At 51.0% G+C, this 18,789-nt stretch overlaps 1 protein-coding gene across 9 annotated transcripts in view; it reads right to left on the minus strand.

The window, feature by feature from the left end:
- Positions 1 to 18,789, minus strand: part of MSI2 (musashi RNA binding protein 2) — a 432,237-nt gene that overhangs the window by 27,605 nt on the left and 385,843 nt on the right. For 4 of the 9 annotated variants that reach the window (XM_050764741.1, XM_050764740.1, XM_050764743.1 and 1 more), the window contains 2 exons: positions 6,429 to 6,452; positions 4,939 to 5,001 (listed from right to left, as the gene is read on the minus strand). In XM_050764741.1, coding sequence (XP_050620698.1) covers positions 4,939 to 5,001; positions 6,429 to 6,452 — 87 coding nt within the window. Of the gene's footprint in view, positions 1 to 1,351; positions 1,402 to 4,938; positions 5,002 to 6,428; positions 6,453 to 18,789 lie in introns of all 9 variants that reach the window. The other 5 variants (XM_050764746.1, XM_050764745.1, XM_050764744.1 and 2 more) reach the window with 3 other exon arrangements.

The following is an 18,789-nucleotide window of genomic DNA, read 5'->3' on the forward strand; positions in this document are numbered from 1 at the left end:
ACTTTATGGATTCTGACGTTTTCCTGGGCTTCTGTCTCCCACAGTAGATAACCTGCACCCTGAAGGTTCAGATCCCACCTGTGTTCCATCAATGCTCTTGCAGCATTGGGCAGAGCCACCACACCCTGACTGAAAGAGCAGGTTCCAGGAGGCAGGCACTACTCACTCGGCGTCAACATGTAAGGGGTGGGGACACCTCCAAAAGGTCTGAGAGACCTCTGGCACTCCCTTATGGCTTGTCACCACAAATGTAGGGAAGATAGTGTGTCCAAACTGGCTGCATGTGCTCCTGTTCTAAGGGCACAGGCTGCAGGACTGCTCCTTTCCCCTTTAGGGAGCCTTCCTGGGGAGTTGGAGGAAACTGGGGGTGGTTCCTCTTGGATGTTCCAAGCACACCTCCCTTCCTGTCTCCATGAAACTGTGCCAGTCACCTCCATGCTAAGAATGTCACCACTCTTACCCTACTTAAACTTCACCAACCTTAAAAACAAATGGCAATGCCCTGTCTGCAGACCAAGGATCTCAAGATCTCAAACCCTTCCTTACCGTGTCTCATTTCCCCTCCACCCCAAGAAGTAATCCATAGAGACAGGGCTGCCACATAGACCTGTATCCCTGAAGGGCTGGCTGTGACCTGCCAAAGGACTCAAGGAGTAGAGGGGCTCGAAGGAGTCTTGCTGGTAGGCCTTAAGAAATGAAAAAAGATCTGCTCTGTTCAAGAATAGTATGAGAAAGACAAGAACAAGGAAGACCTTTAAGACTCCTTCCAATCCTGGTTCCATTTTTGTACTATAATTGGACAATATCAACAGAGATCTCAGTGGGGAAGGCTAGAGCTGAGGGTGGTGACCCAGTTCTGGACCGGGGGAGCGGGGAGTGTGAGGGGAGGTGGTGGTGGCTGATGGTGAGAACATGGATCCAAGCCCCTTGGAAACATTGAAAATATGGAGCCCCTTCTCTTCCTGGTCCCCGCACTATCCTTCAGACGGCTGTGCTGTGCCGAGCCGTCAAAGACCCTGTAATATCAACTCAACAATGCATGTACTACAACTACAGCTACGGCTACCAGTACATCTACTACAGTGCATGCATTTAGTTCAGTCCCACAGATACATACAATCTAAGAACAGGCAGGGGAGGTGTGAAATGTTTTACTGGACAACAGGTGTTTTGGAGTTGTAACTAATAAAAAAAAAATCAAAAACGAAAGTGTACAAAAAAAGACATTTCTTGAGAGTTGGATATGAGTTTGTTTCTTGAACTGTTTCATCTGAACAAGCAAAAACATGCAAACCAGCTGGTACTAACAGGAAGCTGGACACTGAGAGAGGATTAATAGGTGTGGACAAACCTTCCCGCTGAGCGTGCTCAGAAGAGTGTTTGAGAGGAGGTGTGCAGATCCTAGCGTAAGAGAGGCGGGAAAGTATGCCTCAGAGACACTCTCACCGCAGCCCCAACCAAGCAAGAGAAAAGACAACAGAAATATGACTGCTCACACTCACCACCACCATCAGGAGCTCATGTTACTAGATTGGAATAAAGCTGGCAAGTATAAAGTACAGTAAGGGGTCCTGGCTGGGGCTGGGTGGGTGGGGAGAGGTGGGACGGGGTGGCACCAGGGGCTCAGAAGCTCTAAGATTGATACACGGACCCACCCATAATGTCACCCCAAACTAAAATACCCTGAATATCCAAACCACTTCCCTCAACTGTCGGGGGAGGCTTCTGTCGAACTGAATTGAGGTTTGGGTGGGACAGGATGGGGCCACTGGAACTGAATGAATACGATCAAAATAAACAAACAAACTCTCGACTGAGCACAAGAAAAGATGACATTTCAAACTACCAGGTGAAGGGAAAAGAAAAGTGACCACTGATAGTGAAGTTATCTAGGAGTCGGCAGGGACCTCACCTGGTGGGGTCGCCTGAGCCCTGCTCACCTCAGGTCCTGGGGGAATTAGGAAAGGGGGGCAGGCTGGCCCAGAGGAGTTGGCTGAGGTGGGCACAGACCTCAAGGCTCCCCGCCCCGGACCTCCTACCCTGACACCATAGCCCTGACGGTTCCAAGTTGCTACCCTGAGCAAAAACGAAGCTGCCTCCACCCCACGGCCCTCAGCAAGTGCTTCTCACCTCAGGAAGCTCCCCCTATAAGTCATAATAGAAGGAAAAGAAAAAAAAAAACTCAAACATTGGAGCTAGACAAAAATCAAAGACAAAAAAAGGGCCCTCCATAGGATGATGTCTGATCCCTGAACAAAGCCTGAGAACCGCGGGGAGCGGAGGCCACATCTCCTACTGTTTGGAGTTGCCTGCCGGGTTTAGCATGGTACCAAGTTCAGGGTAGGTACTCAACAGACCCTCCCTGAATGTCTCCCTGTGTTTCCCTATAAGGGAATGCAGTTGAGCTCGTGCCGACCTGCAGTAGTTGAGGCTGCAGGAGCATCCTTTTCCCCTGGGGAGGAACTGGGGTGGGTAAGGCAGGGCTTCAGGAGCTGGGGAAGGTGAAACTAGGCCATCAACACCCAGTAAGCCCTCTGTGGCCCAGATTGATGCATACACCCAAGTGAGTCTGTGTGGTCCCTTGAAATTCAGAGCAACGAGCTTTTGCCACTGAGAGGCCACTCACAGGTAAATAATTGGCCCTCCCATTAGGCTTGGCTTCCCGAGCATTTTCTAGAGGGAGTGAGGTAACAGTACCCTTACTGGCAGAATGCGTTAAAAGAAAGAAAGGCAGAGTGCTTCCTTTCCCAAACCTGTAACCCTGTTTCAGGTCCAAAGTGGGGCTGAGGAACTAGGGTAACCTGGCTACAAACAGGCAGGTGTCTTCCTGCCTAGGCAGTGCTCTCACTATGGTGGATACAGTCTAGTCATTGCCCTTGGGCACATCCCAAGCCCCTGACACCCGTGCCCAGCAGCACTGTGGGGTTGCCCTGTAGCTTCTAGGCTGACCCTGCACCCTGTGGGGCAGGGCAGGCACCTCGGAGTTGAGGATTTACTCCTTGCACTAACCCAGGCTGATGTGGGCAGGTGGTCTGGGAGCACACTCCTGAATACAGTTCACTAACAGTGCAGCGATGAGCATGGCTGACCTAGAATGGGCTGGGAGAGACTTTGCTCCCGATGGAAATGGCTACAAATCAAACACCATTGATCCTGAAAAAAAAAAAAATGTGTGGCTGGAGATGACCTTGGGGGTTAGGGGTTAGAGGGATGGGTGGGACTCCCGCCTGGCTCTGGGGGTCCATGAGAGGGTGGGGTGGCAGAAGCGGGCACAGACCGTGGGAGACGACTACGGCTCTCAGATTCATAAAGAACCCCATGCTGCCCTTTAAACTTGCCATGAAGTCAAGGAGAACGGGGTGGGGTGGGGAGAGAGGCAGGGTTAATTTCAGGTTAAAGTTTAGTTTCATAATCCAAGTTATAAAAAGAAAGAAAATGAACGGAGAAAACAACAACCAACAACACTCAAAAAATCTCAAGAGTTTTCTTTTATCTTTTCCCCAACCCCAGGCACAGGTAGGGCCGAGGCTTGTTTATAATGATATCAAAAAGCACTCAAGTTAAAAAACTAAACGGCACAGGGAGACACGAGGCAGCTGTGCACCCCGCCCCCAGGGCCCAGGGCTGGGGGGACCAAGGGACACTGGCCAGAGGGCAGGTGGGGCCTTTGGACACTGGCTGTGGTGAGCAGAAGCTCAGGCAGGGGGCCCCACTCTCTGGACCTGCCTGCCAGTCTGCCCACTTGCCAGCTCTCTGGCAAACTGCCCCTCGGCAACCCCTGAGAACTCCCTAGCCCCCTCCAAACAAAACCCCAGTGGATGATTCGGGGGAGTGGGTCCTTTGTAGCTCGAGGCAGTGCCAGTTTGCATGGAACGGATTTTTACTGAAGTTTTCTAATGGGCCTCACTGTGCCAACTTTTCATCACCCAGGGTGTGGGTTCTTGGCATTTGCCCTCTGGGCTTTTAATGCTCTATTTCCTGGTACCTTCACCAGCCCCCCACCCTGCCCAGCCCCACCCTCCTCAGAGCCCTGTGACATCAAACTAGGTGCTTCCCTGGGTGCTCCAGAGCCCTGTCCGTGGGGCGTAGGGGGCAAGAGCTGCAAACCATGACCACTCAGTTCAGGGAGCAGGGGTACGGAGGGAGCCCAGTGCACAGCGGAAGCCCTGCTCGCCTGGAAAGGCAGAAAGCATTTTGGGGAGAGGGACAAAAGGGACCCCGGACATCCTGGACATGTCCCAGTTCTGGCCTGACCCCATGGTAATGCTGGGATAGTGTTCCCATGTCACTTGAGGGGTTCCAGGCATCTAAAAGGTTGGCTTTGGAGACCGAAGGGCTGGAGCAACCTCACGGGACAGAAGGCCCAATTCCCTTGGCAGCTGGAGCCGAGGAGTCTGGCTAAGAAGAGTCTGGGAGGCACAGCGGCTCCGGAAACAGCAGCTTCATTTACTGAGGCTCAGTGCTGGCCCTATGGCTGCTTTCAGGGGCTCTGGGGGTTTAGCCAGCATCCAGCAAGCCCACCTGCCAGTGCAGCAGGGACCCAGGGGACAGCCTAGCATTTCTCTGGCTGGCTCAGGGACCCAAGGAAGGGAGCCTATTGAATTAGCAAAAGCCAAGGAGGGAAATGACCACAGGTACCTGAAGCTAGTTGTCAGGTGACGGGACGGTCAAAGTCAAAAAGAAACTCAGGTTTTTTTTTTTTTTTCTAACAGAGAATAATAATCTGCCTTTGGTTTGCAGTCCCATGACTGTGACTGACCCCACTACAAGTGCCCTGGGTGGCCAGGCCTTGCCCGCGCCTCCCTGTCCACCCCCTCCCCGGGGCTGTGGTGAGAGTGGTGTTGGACAGATGCAGCCACACAGATCTGACAGGGCCTTGACCTCCCCCTGCACACTGGGGGCATGCCTGGGAGTCGCCTGTCCCATACACCTTCCTACCTGATCCTCTTGCTGCCGCCACCGCCGCTGCTGCCACTGGTCCGTAAGCCGCTGCTGGGAAGCCTGGCCAGGAGAGAGAGGAGCCTGTGTCACGGAGGAATCCTTGAAAGGGCCAGGCACAGACCTAGGTCACGGGCCACACAACCCCCGCCCTCCACACAAAGACAGGAGTGGGAAGGGATTTTCACAGGGCATCTTTTGAAAGGGACACAGAGTAGTGGCTGTCAGGCTTCTAGAAGGCACAACATCTTTAGGTGCATTTGATTCTCACCCATTTGTCACCCCAGAAGCTGGTTCTAGAAGGCCTACAACAATAATTCAAGAATTGTAGGAGGAATTTTTTTCTTGAGAAGCGGGGTTGAGCTCCCTGTTGACCCTGCATTGACACACGGTGGCTCCCCTGGTGTTGTCTTCAGTAGCACTGAGCATGGCTGGGCTGGCCCACCGCTCCTTGCAGAGATTGTGGCAGAGTGGTTAGCCCCGTGCCACAGGCAGGAGGCACTTGGGACGGCCTCTTGACAGAGCAGGCACCTTGGCCAGGAGCTGGCTTAATTCCAGCTGTTCTCTGAAGGCTCTGCAGGTTAGCGTGGCCTTTTTAACTCCAGACTTTTGTCAAAACATCAAGTCAGCAGCATCACAATCCCAGGCCCAAGGGTGAAGCATTTGGGGGTCCCAGGTGATTGCATACACATGGAGCCAGACGGGAAAGGGAGCGCAGGGCTGCAGGGGTCTATGTGGAGTGAGCCCTATGGCTTTATTTGATCTCTCAGTGTTTCAACCTCCTGAGGCAATTGTGGGAATTTAGATGTGGCTCTTTGGGCTGAGCCCCATGGACCCTGAAACTGGCACTAGAGGGTTTCCCAGGGGTCCCTGGAGTTCTTCTTGATCAAGGCTTTATGCTATCTAAAAATGCACCAGGCAGCAAGGCTGTCCCAGCAATGGGAACAATAGTCAGAAGGGCCAAGGTAACTTCTTGTAGCTGCAGATTCCAGATGGAGTATGCCAAGTCCCCCCTCTCCCGGGCTTCTCTCAGCCACCAGCACGTGCACACACAGCCTCGCGCTGGGACACACACAGATACACTCCCATACATATAAAGACAAACATCCTCTGCCATCCAGGCAGATGCTTGGAGGCCTGACCCCAAGACCCATTTCCAATGACTGTGGTTTTAAATGATGTGCCAGAAGCCAGCCGCAAACTGAATCAACAGCCCCCAGCAGGGCTGCTCAACTTTAGCCACTGAGCCTTTTAAACAAGGAATTTCTACAGGACGAGAGGAAGACATGCACCGTCAAGGGCAGGGAGCAGAGGAGGGAAGAAAGCAGAGACAAAGCTCCCCCAAACAGAGCGAACTAGAAGCCCACTAAACTCTAAGACTATTGTCCTAGCTACACGGTACTACTGAAGGGAAAGAAGTTCAAAGGGGAACATGCTACTCTAAAAAGGTCAGGCTAAGCTACTTAAAATGTCAATGAAAAGAGACATACTTGCATTTAAATATGGTAATAGGGCTGTTGAAGGGGGAAAAAGAAAGATCCAGGTGAAATAAATGTACGGTTGTCCCTGGCTGCAGGTCTCCAAGCGCCCATGGAGACCATGCATGGTGACTGGAGGCCCTCCCTTCCCCAGAAGGCAGCAATGAACCCAGAGGGAGACCAAGGAAGGGACCCCCAACCAAGTCCTCTCCCCATTTCTTCCAGGCAGGATCTAGATTTCTGAAGATGAGGGTCCTGGCAGAAATTGCTGAAGAAAAATAAGGAAGAAGTCAAGTTATTTCTCTCTGTCCCAACCCCCAGGACACCGAGGCTTCTGCTGCTGTAAGAGCAAGGCCCAGGGGACGCTGGAGGGAGAGGATGCAGGCGAGTCATTCCTTTGCACTCCTTACCGTGCACTTAAAACAGCAGGTTTCCTCTGAAGCACGGAAAGACTTGGGGGAGGGGGAAGGAGGAACGAAGTGGGGAGGGGAGTGTAGTCAATAAAAAGACTTGTTAAAAAAAGGTCCATTTTCTGGAATTGAGTGCATTTTGGACAAAAAGTCTGAAAGAGGAAGAAAAAAATACTTATCCAAGAAAGGAAATCCATTATCCTTAATCTCAGATAAAGGCTCCTGCTGGAGGTGGAGCATCAGACGTTGCTGAGGGCTGGAATTTTATCTCCACCCTGGAGACGGAGGGTGTGAGAAGAGGGGCTGAAGAAGCAGGGCTGCCCGGTCTGTCCCTCACACAGCACGGGCAGCAGCTCCATAGTCACCACCCCCACTGCCTCTGTGCCCTCCATCTGAAACACCAGGGCCATGCCGACACCTGGCCTAGCCCCTTGGGAGCCTCCTGGTGGGGAGGGGACGGAGCTTGCACCAGCATCCTGTACAGCGGTCCTCCTGGCCCCCTTCACCTGCTCCTCATCATCCCCTTCCTGTTCTATTAGGCCGTCCAGCCTCACCAGTCAACCCTCACCTGCCAAATATGTTTTCCATATGACCTGGCAGACAGCCCCTGATACTGAGTTCCCACAGTCAGGACTCTTCTTGGTGGCTGGGCTTGTGGGAGATGGGCAAGCACAGATACAAGGGGTGTGTGTGTTGGGTGTGTATGTGTTAAGTGTATGTGTGTCAGGTGTGTGTGTAATGTGTGTTTGTTGGGTGTATGTGTGTTGGGTGTATGTGGATGTGTGTGTTGAGTGTATGTATGTATTGGATGTATGTGTTGGGTGTGTTGAACGTGTTGTGTACATGTGTTGGGTGTATGGATGTGTGCATTGAGTACATGTGTGTTATGTGTTGTGCATGTGTGTTGGGTATATCTGTATGTATGTTGAGTATATGTATGTGTTGTGTGTTGTGTTTGTTGAGTATATGTATTGTGTACATGTGTTGGGTGTATGTGGATGTGTTTGTTGAGTATATGTATGTGTTGTGTGTGTTTTGTTGAGTGTATGTATTGTGTACATGTGTTGGGTGTATGTGGATGTGTGTTAAGTATATGTATGTACTAGGTGTGTGTGTTGTGTGTTGAGTGTATGTATATAGTGTGTGTGTTGTGTGTTGAATGTATTGTGTATATGTGTTGGGCATATGTGGATGTGTGTTGAGTGTATGTATGTATTGGGTGTGTGTTGTGTGTTGAGTGTATGTATTGTGTACATGTGTTGGGTATATGTGGATGTGTGTTGAGTGTATGTAGGTATTGTGTGTGTGTTGTGTTGAGTGTATGTATTGCGTACATGTGTTGGGTGTGTGTGGATGTGTGTTGAGTGTATGTGTGTATTGGGTGTGTGTGTTGTGTATTGAGTGTATGTACTGTGTACATGTGTTGGATGTATGTGGATGTGTGTTGACTGTATGTATGTATTGTGTGTGTTGTGTGTTGAGTGTATGCATTGTGTATATGTGTTGGGTGTATGTGGATGTGTGTTGAGTGTAGGTATTGTGTGTGTGTTGTGTTGAGTGTATGTATTGTGTACATGTTGGGAGTGTGTGGATATGTGTCGAGTGTAGGTGTGTATTGTGTGTGTGTGTTGAGTGTATGTACTGTGTATACATGTTGGGTGTATGTGGATGTGTTGAGTGTATGTATGTATTGTGTGTGTTGTGTTGAGTATATGTATTGTGTACATGTGTTGGGTGTATGTGGATGTGTGTTGAGTGTATATATGTATTGGGTGTGTGTGTTGTGTGTTGAGTATATGTATTGTGTACATGTGTTGGGTGTATGTAGATGTGTGTGTTGAATACATGTGTGCTATGTGTTGTGTATATGTGTTGGGTGTATGTGGATGTGTGTTGGTGTATGTATGTATGTGTTGTGTGTGTGTTGTGTTTGTTCAGTGTATGTGTTGTGTATATGTGTTGGGTGTATGTGGATGTGTGTTGAGTATATGTACATATTGTGTGTGTGTGTTGAGTGTATGTACGTATTGCGTGTGTGTGTTGTGTGTTGAGTGTATGTGGATGTGTGTTAAGTGTATGTATGTATTGTGTATGTGTTGCATGTTGAGTGTATGTATTGTGTACATGTGTTGGGTGCATGTAGATGTGTGTGTTGAGTACACGTGTGTTGTGCATGTGTTGGGTGGACTAGGGCCACCCCAGCTGGGGCTGCTGGAGAACAAAGAAGCATCCTGGTGGCCTGAGCCTAAGGCTGTGGTGACAGAGGGCACAGGCAGTCTCCAGGACAGGCCCTTCGTAGGACACAGGAGGCACCTGAGGACCGGGCGGTCCCTGGTGGATACGACCCTCTGGGGCTGGACCTGGGAGGGCTGGGAAGTACAGGGGAGAGAAGCCTGGCAGAGTGGCCTCGTGGCCCTGTCTTCGGCATTTCTCCTCAGGCTCTGAGGAGGCAAGGGTCACCTGGGACAGGCTACTTCCTTGGGAAACCAGGGGCTGGGTTATCAAGTAGGGGACTGTCTCAGCAGAGGGTGCTGGTGGGAAGACTGCAGGGAACCAGGCAGGTGTCCTGGCAGGGCTCAAGGCTTCTTCACAGGGCCTCGGGCCAAGCAAAGACGTGGCAGAGCTCCTTGTTCCACAGGTGCCCACAGCTGCCCAGCACCCCACTGCTCAGAGTGGGAAATGATCACCCCTCCACTGCTGGAAATGTAGCGAAGGGGGGCGTCCCTCCTCAACATAGCTTCCCTGGCCAATGTGTGAAGGGGCCACCAGACTCCTCCTCCTGAGGCAGGGCAGCACAGCAAACAGCAGAGCACACAGACTTGGAGCCTGTCTGGGTTCGATGTCTGGCTCAGTCACTTACTAGCTGTGTGACTTTGGGCAAGATGCTTATGCTCTCTTTGCCTTGATGTCACCAACTGTAAAGGAGATGACCGTTTTAGTGCAGGATTAATATATGCAAAGTGCTTAGATGAATGCCTGGCAGTGAGTAAGCCTAATTGGTGAGAGCGTGGTGGCTCATGCCTGTAATCCCAGCACTTTGGGAGGCCAAGGTGGGCGGATAACTTGAGGTCAGGAGTTCGAGACCAGCCTGGCCAACATGGTAAAACCCTGTCACTACAAAAAATAAAATAAAATAAAATACAAAAATTAGTCAGACGTGGTGGCACATGCTTATAATTCCAGCTTCTTGGGAGGCTGAGGCATGAGAATCACTTGAACCGGGGAGGTGGAGGTTGCAGTGAGCCGAGATCGCGCCACTGCACTCCAGCCTGGGTGACAGAGCAAGACTCTCTCTCAAACAAACAAACAAACAAACAAACAAACACTCTTTGGCCAGGTGCAGTGGCTCACGCCTGTAATCCTAGCACTTTGGGAGCCTGAGGTGGGCAGATCACCCAAGGCTGGGAGTTCAAGACCAGCCTGGCCTACATAGTGAAACCCCATCTCTACTAAAAATACAAAAATTAGCCGGGCATGGTGGCACATGTCTGTAATTCCAGCTATTTGGGAGGCAGAGGCACGAGAATCACTTGAACCTGGCAGAGGTTACAGTGAGCCAAGACTGCACCACTGCACTCCAGCCTGGGCAACAGAGCGAGACTCCATCTCAAAGAGAAAAAAAAATAGGTGACAGCCGCCATTGTGATGAGGCCTACCAGGTCTCTGTCCAGCCATCAGCCCTGTCTTCAAGACAGGACTCTTCTCCAGGCAGGGGTGTTCCACTGTCTCCATGGTAGGAGCCATGGTCAGCTGGTAGTAAGCACACAGGGGGTCTGAATTTCTTTCTTTTTGCTTTACTTTTTTTTTTTTTTTTGAGACAGTCTCACTATGTTGTTCAGGCTGGAGTGCAGTGGTGCAATCTTGGCTTGCTGCAACCTCCGCCTCCAGGGTTCAAGTAATTCTCATGTCTCAGCCTCCCAAGTAGCTGGGATGACAGGTGTGTGCCACCACTCCCGGCTATTTTTTTTTCTTCGTATTTTTAGTAGAGTCGAGGTTTCACCATGTTGGCCAGGTTGGTCTTGAACTCCTGACCTCAGGTGATCTGCTCACCTTGGCCTCCCAAAGTGCTAGGATTACAGGTATGAGCCACCATGCCTGGCCTGAATTTCTTACCGATAACAGTGGTCTGGTATCCTTCATAACGTCCCAACTTCATAGCATCATTTTAGTGGAGCTAACATAGCTCAAAATTAGAATACACATTCTGTTTAGCTCTAACAATGACAAGTGGGTCAAGGGGTCAGGCATGACCCTGGTGGCTTAATACCTACCATATGTTAGTAAATCCAGCAGAAAAGAGAAAATCATTTTGCTGATCAAATCTCAGAGGGCCTGAGAGCTATAGGTTGGCCACTTGGAACTTAGGTACTAGGAATGTATTATGCTCTTCCTGTTTGGGAACCTTATATTCAAGAAGAGGATGCCTGGGTAAAAAAGAAATTGCACTAATGGTGGAATTCCAGGCATGAACAAGCGCCACAGCTTGTAGAACTGTCATGTTTAATGGGAGTCAGACTCGAAGACCTATTCTTACTAGAATGGAGTTCCTCTGCCCTTCAAGTGGGATAACAGAAGAATCACCTGGCTCGGCCTCAAAGCCCAGTTTTTAGCCCTGGCTGTCCCTGCTTTTCTGTGCAGTTGGACGCCACACTTCACTTCTTTGGGACCTGTGTAACTCTTCTCTGTTGCAAAGAGGTTGCAACAGATGACCTCTAGATGACCTCTAAAGTCCCTTCATCTCAGACCCTGCTTGAGCCTGTCTGTAGGGAGAAGGATGATAAACCCAAGTCCTCTGAGGTTGGTGCTAACACAGCTCTGGGGTTGGTGACTCATCTAAGTGAAAGATGCCACCCACCGGCTGACAGTGGGTGAGACACTTCGCTGGGCTTTTTGGAGTTGTGAAGATCTAGTGTAAGTGAGAAGTCAACGGTGCTTTTGGGTTTTGGGGGTTTTGTGACGATTATATGATACCACACTCACTTTTTATTGCTTCTCTGGCATTTACCAGCTTCTTCCTTACCTAAGCACAGTTATTTTTGTGTGCATATCTTATTTCTCTTGCCGGGTGACAAACTCTTCTAGGGCAGGGACTCAATCACATGTCCCACTTAGGACCTAAGCCCAGAGTCTTCCCCACAGAAGGCTGTCAATGAGCATCGGCTGATGATGGTCAGGATGCTCTGATGCAGTGGATGAGGGTATGGGCTGGGAGTCACTGTTCTGGGTACACTGCAGCTGAAAGGCAGCACTGCCTACAAGCAGCAGCCTCCCTAGCCCCACAATCCTCCACCCCAGTGGGGGCACATTCAACGCCCCTGGAGGGGTCCAGAAGCATGATTCATCCAGCAGATTGGACACAACTATGGCAAATTGGAGCGCCCTGCTCTGTATGGGTGCTGATTCTCAACCCTGGTTGCTCACTGGACCCACCTGGGAAGCTTTAACAAATGCTGAGTTTTGGGTTCCACCCCTGCGATTCTGCAGAGCAGCCTTGGCACCTGGACCTTTAAAAGCTTCCCAGGGCCAGGTGTGGTGTCTCATGCCTTTGAGAGACTGAGATGGGAGGACTACCTGAGGTCAGGAGTTCAAGACTAGCCTGGCTAACCTGGTGAAACCCTGTCTCTACTAAAAATAAAAACAAGCTAGCCAGGCATGGTAGCGGGTGCCTGCAATCCCAGCTGCTGAGGAGACTGAGGCAATCACTTGAACCCAGAAGGCGGAGGTTGCAGTGAGCCAACGTTGTGCCACTGGACTCCAGACTGGGTGACAGAGCCAGATTCTGTCTCAAAACAAACAAACCAACAAAAAACTTCCCAGATGACACCAGTGTACAGCCCAAGGTTGTAAAAAAGTAAAATTGTGGCACACATCTTCAGTCTGCCAGCCTCTCCACTTTGCAGAAGCAAAGGCGCTCCTGAGAATACAGGGGTGGTGCTAACTCTTGTGGCCGGTCCCCTGTGAGAGCCAATGCGATGTCTCCACTCAGTGCAGTGGTCTCCGTCCAGCCTGGAGGAGCTTTAACCTTGGCCCCAACCCCGCCCACAGAATCGGGTGGGACCTGGGTCTCTGCTCTTTTAAAGGCCTTCCAGATGATAATGATGCACAGTGTAGGCAGAGAATCCTTGATTTAGCGAGAGCTTTGGGGTCTTTGTTTTTAGTTACCACTGAAAGGGAACTGCCCTCTGTCCCATGGGCTGGGAAGTATTACGTCATGAACCCTTTTCTTTGCCCCCCATTGCCTTCTTGGTCTGAGAAGACACTGGTCTGGGAGTGGACTGCCTGGGGAATGGTTCTGGTCCAGTTGCTACTTATTTCTGTGATCTTGGATGAGTCAGTGGCCCCTCTGTGCCTCTCTCCAAGGAGGAGATGAGAGAATTCTGGCTCCAACAGGTGTGATTAAGGGGAATCTTTATAAAAGACTCTCTCGTAATATGCATCACCGGCCCTGAATGGTCCATTACGAAACAATTTTTCCTATGTTGTGCTTGCTTAAAGCACTCTCCACCCCCTTCCCCAGCACGCCCGCATCTCCCCAGCAGCAATTTCTATAGATGGTTCAAACATTCTTGGCTAAACCCAATGTTGCTTCACTGAATCCAAACACGAAAAAATAAGCAACCAAAAGAAGAAACTGTCACCCAGAATGTAGGAAACATGTCCTACGAGAGTTTGGAAACACCGCCATCTGTCATCCTGGCTGGCCCAGGATGCTCCCACCTCCCAGGCAGACCAGCCTGATGCGACAGGGCTGGTTCTTTCCAAGGAAATCCATAGCCCTGACTTCCGCGCAGAGAAAGACAGTGGCTGGAGGCTGCAAAGGGGCGAGAGTGGAAAAAAGGTGGATGGCACATGTCTGGAATGGGAGGACCAAGGGACTCAGATCAGAACAGAGGGTATAAAGAGGAGGAACAATTGATAACCAAAGGGACACATTTACATGATCAGATTGTCATATTTTGGTTTGAAAGAAGATGTATTTCCATTTGGAAAAAAAAAAAAAAAACTTACCCTGGCGTCCTTGGCATTTAAAATAGGAATCTGTTTTAAACACATATTTTTGGGAGAAAGTCTGACATTCCCAAGGGTACCAACCCATCACTCCTGCAGGGACCCCCGGACAGAGGAGAAGGTTGGGGCTGCTGGTTGGGGAAGGGGGTGCTGGGGAGTGAGTGTATGGCCTGGAAATGCCTCGCCCTCAGCTATAGCTGGGAAAATGACAGGCATGTGGAACCTGTCATCTGTCCCTCTGGAGAGGGGCCAAATGTGAAGGCCAGGCCTGTCTGCTGGGAAGGGTGAGAGGTTGGCGGCTCAGGTTGGTCCTGTTGCCTAAAGGAGAGAGGTCCCGCAGTCAAGAGCCCTAAGGGTGTTAGTTCCTAAAACACAGGGATGGCACAAAACTGCCCCAGATAATTTTTAATGCAACTGCTGTTTAGCTTAATTTTAAAAAAGATATGTATGTAACTCTTCAGACTGATAGGACTAAAAGGAAGGTGCACTGCAATGTCAAACCTTCGTGAGGTTTCAGAAAGTGTTTCTGTCTGGGCACTTCTGATCGGATGAATGGGTTTGTGGAAGCATAAAATAGAAGTTAGGCAGCACCCGTGGGAAGCAACAAAGAAATCCTCAGAAAAGGCAAGAGTGGAACCGGGGGCCCAGCCAGGAGCGGAAGGTGTATGTCTGTCCACAGGTTCCCTGCGACTGGGAAGCACCCAGGAAGCGGAGTGGAGCACCTGTCCCACCCCCCGGACCCAGCAGAGGACCAGGAGTAGGGAGAGACCTTTCCCTGGCTGCCCACAGCGGGGCCTTTTGCCACGTTGGATCTTGTTTTTGGCAAACAGATTCTGCAGCTTGAGAATGGGCTTTGGTCTCAACCTCAACCTGTCTCCAGAACAACGTGGAGTCGTGGGCTGTGGAGGGAGAGCTCATGCCTGTCCCCAGTCTCTCTGAGAGGGGGCATTTTCATCCCACCCCTAGGGGGTGCTCCAGGCTCACAGCTGAATTCCACAGCAATTCCTCCTGCCTCCCCTCTTCCAGTAGGGTACCTTTCCCACCTGGGCTGCACATAGAAATCCCCTGCGGAGCCTGAAAAATACAACCTGGGCCCTACCTCCAGAGATTCTGATATAATCTGTCTGGGGTGCAACCAGGGCAACAGAAACTGCCAAAGCTCTCCTAGGAATTCCAGCTTGCAGCTGGAGCTGAGAACACTGCAGTAGGTAGTTTGTGTCCTGCAACTCTCTCGGGAGGCAGGAAGCAGAAAGCTCTATCTGGGGACTTTGGCCCAGTATCCTTCTCCCTGGGCCCGTTCTACCCCTGAATCACTAAATCCCTCCCCAAAGAGGGCTGGGGCCTAGCATTCAGTACCTGCACTCACCCAGAACTTCCGCAGTGAGCCACAGCAGAACTGATAACTCAAGACCCATTCTCAGCCCTGTGCCCTCTCAGTAAATACTGAGTGCCTACTACAGGCCAAGCTCGGTTATAAGCACTGGAATCATAGCAGTGAACAACACACACACAGTCTCTGCCCTCATGGAGCTTAGAGTTGCTAGCAGTGGACAGCAAAGGGGCTCTATTTATGGGACTGGGGTCCCAGGACAGGCTGCACACAGATCAACTGCCCAAGGAGAGACAACTGGCTAATGGTAAGCTGGGCCTGGGCTAAAGGAGGCCGTGGCTCACTCTTCCAGGAAGAAGGTGGGGGACCTGTGCCTCGGACCCCTCTAGCTTGGAACCAGGCATTGGCTGTGTCTGCTCTAGGGTCTTCTAGCTGAGCTCAAGGACCTGGGTGTGGTTACACCAAATGCCACTTGAAGACAGAGGGAGCCCTCGGAAGACTCAGTCCTCAGGGACGAGAGTATAGGAGTGGCCATTCCAATGAATCCTTTTCTCCAAGATCAACTGGCAAGAGAGAAAGAAAATGGAGGTATTCCCATAGCTATGATCTTGACCTACCCCCAAAGGTCTCACCACTTTGATTCAATTCAGTTTTAAAAAAACTACTGAGCTGGTCCCTGGATACATGACCAAGACACAGGTAATTCTTTCCAGTTACTACCCACTGAGATGAGGGCAGGGGACAGATCCCTGACTTCAGAGGCCCTGGAGAGTTCCAGCCTCAGGCATCATTGGCCTGACCATCCAGGGCCTTGGGGATGATGTGGGTTTCGCTGCAATGCTGGCCAGATGGCTAGCATCAGGAATGGCTGACATATTACAAGGGCTCTGACGCCAGCTCCTGGCCCTACAAGGACACTTGGTTCAGCATCACTCTCTGGCCAGCGAGACTTCAAGGGAGAGAATGTCCACATGGAGTTCATTCCAAAGCCAGCCCTTGCTACCCTGTGCCAGCAGCCTGTGGTTCCTCGATAGGCCAGGGACACCCACTTCCCCACAGAACAAACATCTATCTGCCTGTCTTTCTGAGACCCAGACCGAGACCTTCAAGGTGAAGGATTCCAGCTTCTAAAGAGGCATCAACAAACTATCTGGAGAGTTCTTCTTTCCCATCACACCTTCCTCTTCCCTAACTTCTCATAACAATGGCAATTTCTACTTTTCAGCCACTCTCTCATCTACCACCAATGGCTGTCAGGACAAACTGCGAATGTTCTGACCATTGATCCTTCCAGAGTTCCCTGTTCTGATGCTTTTTACACTTCTCCCTGTACCCAAAACTTCAGACACCCAATTGCCAGAGAGAGTCACAGTTTTGCTTCCTTTCAACAGGGTGTCTTGCTGAGACCCTGAAATCTTAAGCTCTCTTTGGGTTCCTTCTCCACGCCTGCTTTCTCCCCAGCTTCGTGCCACATGCGCTTTTTCAATGAATCCGCCATAGCAGGATCCTAGACCCCCATCCAATGGCCCTCACCCTCTGCCGACCAGGACAGCAAACGCTCAAGTCTCGAGCACTCTGACTTTTGCAGGGAAAGGTCTGAGGCCAGCCCCACAGTTCTCTTAGTGGTACCTGCTTAGGGATTCTACAGGCTTTCTCCTGACCCCCAGGACCAGCTTTGAAGGTGCTGGGATTCAGGTAAGGCCAGGAGCACCCCTCCCCATCCCTCTGTGTCTATCCTGCCTCCTCCACCCATCCATCTCTCCATCCTTCCTTTAGGCGTTTAGCATATAGTCACCAAGCACTATGCCACAGGCCCTGCCCTGGATGCAGTTTCCTACTTTGGTCCCATCACTAGCTCCATGAGTAGATGAACATCTGTGATCTTAAATTCCCTCCCCTAGATGTTCCACCACTTTTGTCTCCTGAGTGACGATGTTTCAGATGTTGAAGGGCAGACACCGCCATGCTGGGTACCAATCCTTTTACTGGTAGACTGTGGAGCAGTCAGGGAGTCTTAGGGGAAAGCCCAGCATGGTGGGGAGGCACTTTGGCTCAGGGCAGAAGCCATTTACCAGCTAGTGTAAAAATATCTACAAACGTCAACAGCCAGTAGTTTATACCACTACCCTCCAGCCCTTGTTGAAAAGGTGGATAGGAGGACAGTCTTCTCTATTCCTTACTTTCCTCACCTGTAAAATGGAAGGGCTCGGCTTTGATGATGAGAAAATAGTCATTACACTAATGATAACGCGACACTAGCGACCATCTGAGCACTTTTCATGGCCACGGAGCATCCCTGCATCATCTCAGTCAGTCCTTGCTACAACACTACAAGGAAGACATTACTATTCCCATGTAATAGATGAAGAATTGTAGGTCCAGAGAGGTTAAAGAAAACAGTACACGATGGTGGTTAAATCCCATTTCCCACACTGACTAGTTGTCGGACCAAAGACAAGTTACTTAACTTCCCTCTCTGCCTCCTTTTCCTCCTCTGTAAACCCAGTTACCGATACCTCCTCCTAGGGCTGCAGTGAACATCAGTGATTTGGTGAGATGATGGCGTTGGGCGCTCAGGACGGTTAGCTGCTGCTCGGTAAGTGGAATAATAACATTTATTTCTATTTTTATTATTATTGCCCAAGGTAATAACTGTAGCGGAGCTGAGAAATCCCTTTGGTGCCTTCCTATTCTAAAACCCTATTAATTTACATGGCATTTCGCATCCAAAGGGCTTTAATAGATAGCATTGATAATTCGCTTGTGAGTGATGGGGTATGTCTTATCTGAAGTGCAGGCTTGACTCTGGTGGGTTAATCTGACAGCAGGAGGTGAGGGCTTGCGGGGGCCAGGGAGGAGCAGCTGGTGTGGCCATCGCCCCGTGAGGTGGTCACCGCAGGCATGAACGTGGAGCCCGGAGCCCCAGTGCTTGCGCTGGTCAGCTGGACTGATGGTTCCCAGTGCCCTCCTGCCCTGATGTGCTGCCCTCGAAACAGGGTCTTGCCCAGCTCCCTCCACCTCCTCTGGACCAGAGGAGCCTTCCTGGGTCCTTCCACTAGAGTGGAATCCTGTTTGCTGCTCTGTCCCCAACGAGCAGGTGGGGGTCCACGTCTCATTCACCACTGTGTGCCCCGCATCCAGGGCAGGGCCTGTGACACAGTGCTTGGTGACTATATGCTAAACACCTAAAGGAAGGATGGCGAGATGGATGGGTGGAGGAGGCAGGATAGACACAGAGGGATGGGGAGGGGTGCTCCTGGCCTTACCTGAATCCCAGCACCTTCAAAGCTGGTCCTGGGGGTCAGGAGAGAGCCTGTAGAATCCCTAAGCAGGTACCACTAAGAGAACTGTGGGGCTGGCCTCAGACCTTTCCCTGCAAAACCAGGCATGCCCTGGGGGCAGCCAAGCACCTGCTCAGACTCGGGTGGGGCAGCAGGGCCTCAGTGGGAGGAATAGGAGGCTACACTTGCCTCTTCCTTTCCCACCTCAAAGGCAGTCAGCCCTGGCCAGCTGGCATCCAGAGCCCAGCGGGGCTGCACAGCCATATGCACAAAGCCTCCAGCAGGGGAACAGCCTCCTATGGCAAAGGTGGGGTCAGCATTCCAGGCTCACAAGGTGTATATCT

This window comes from Macaca thibetana, chromosome 16 (genome assembly GCF_024542745.1).
Source record: "Macaca thibetana thibetana isolate TM-01 chromosome 16, ASM2454274v1, whole genome shotgun sequence".
NCBI lineage: Eukaryota > Metazoa > Chordata > Mammalia > Primates > Cercopithecidae > Macaca > Macaca thibetana.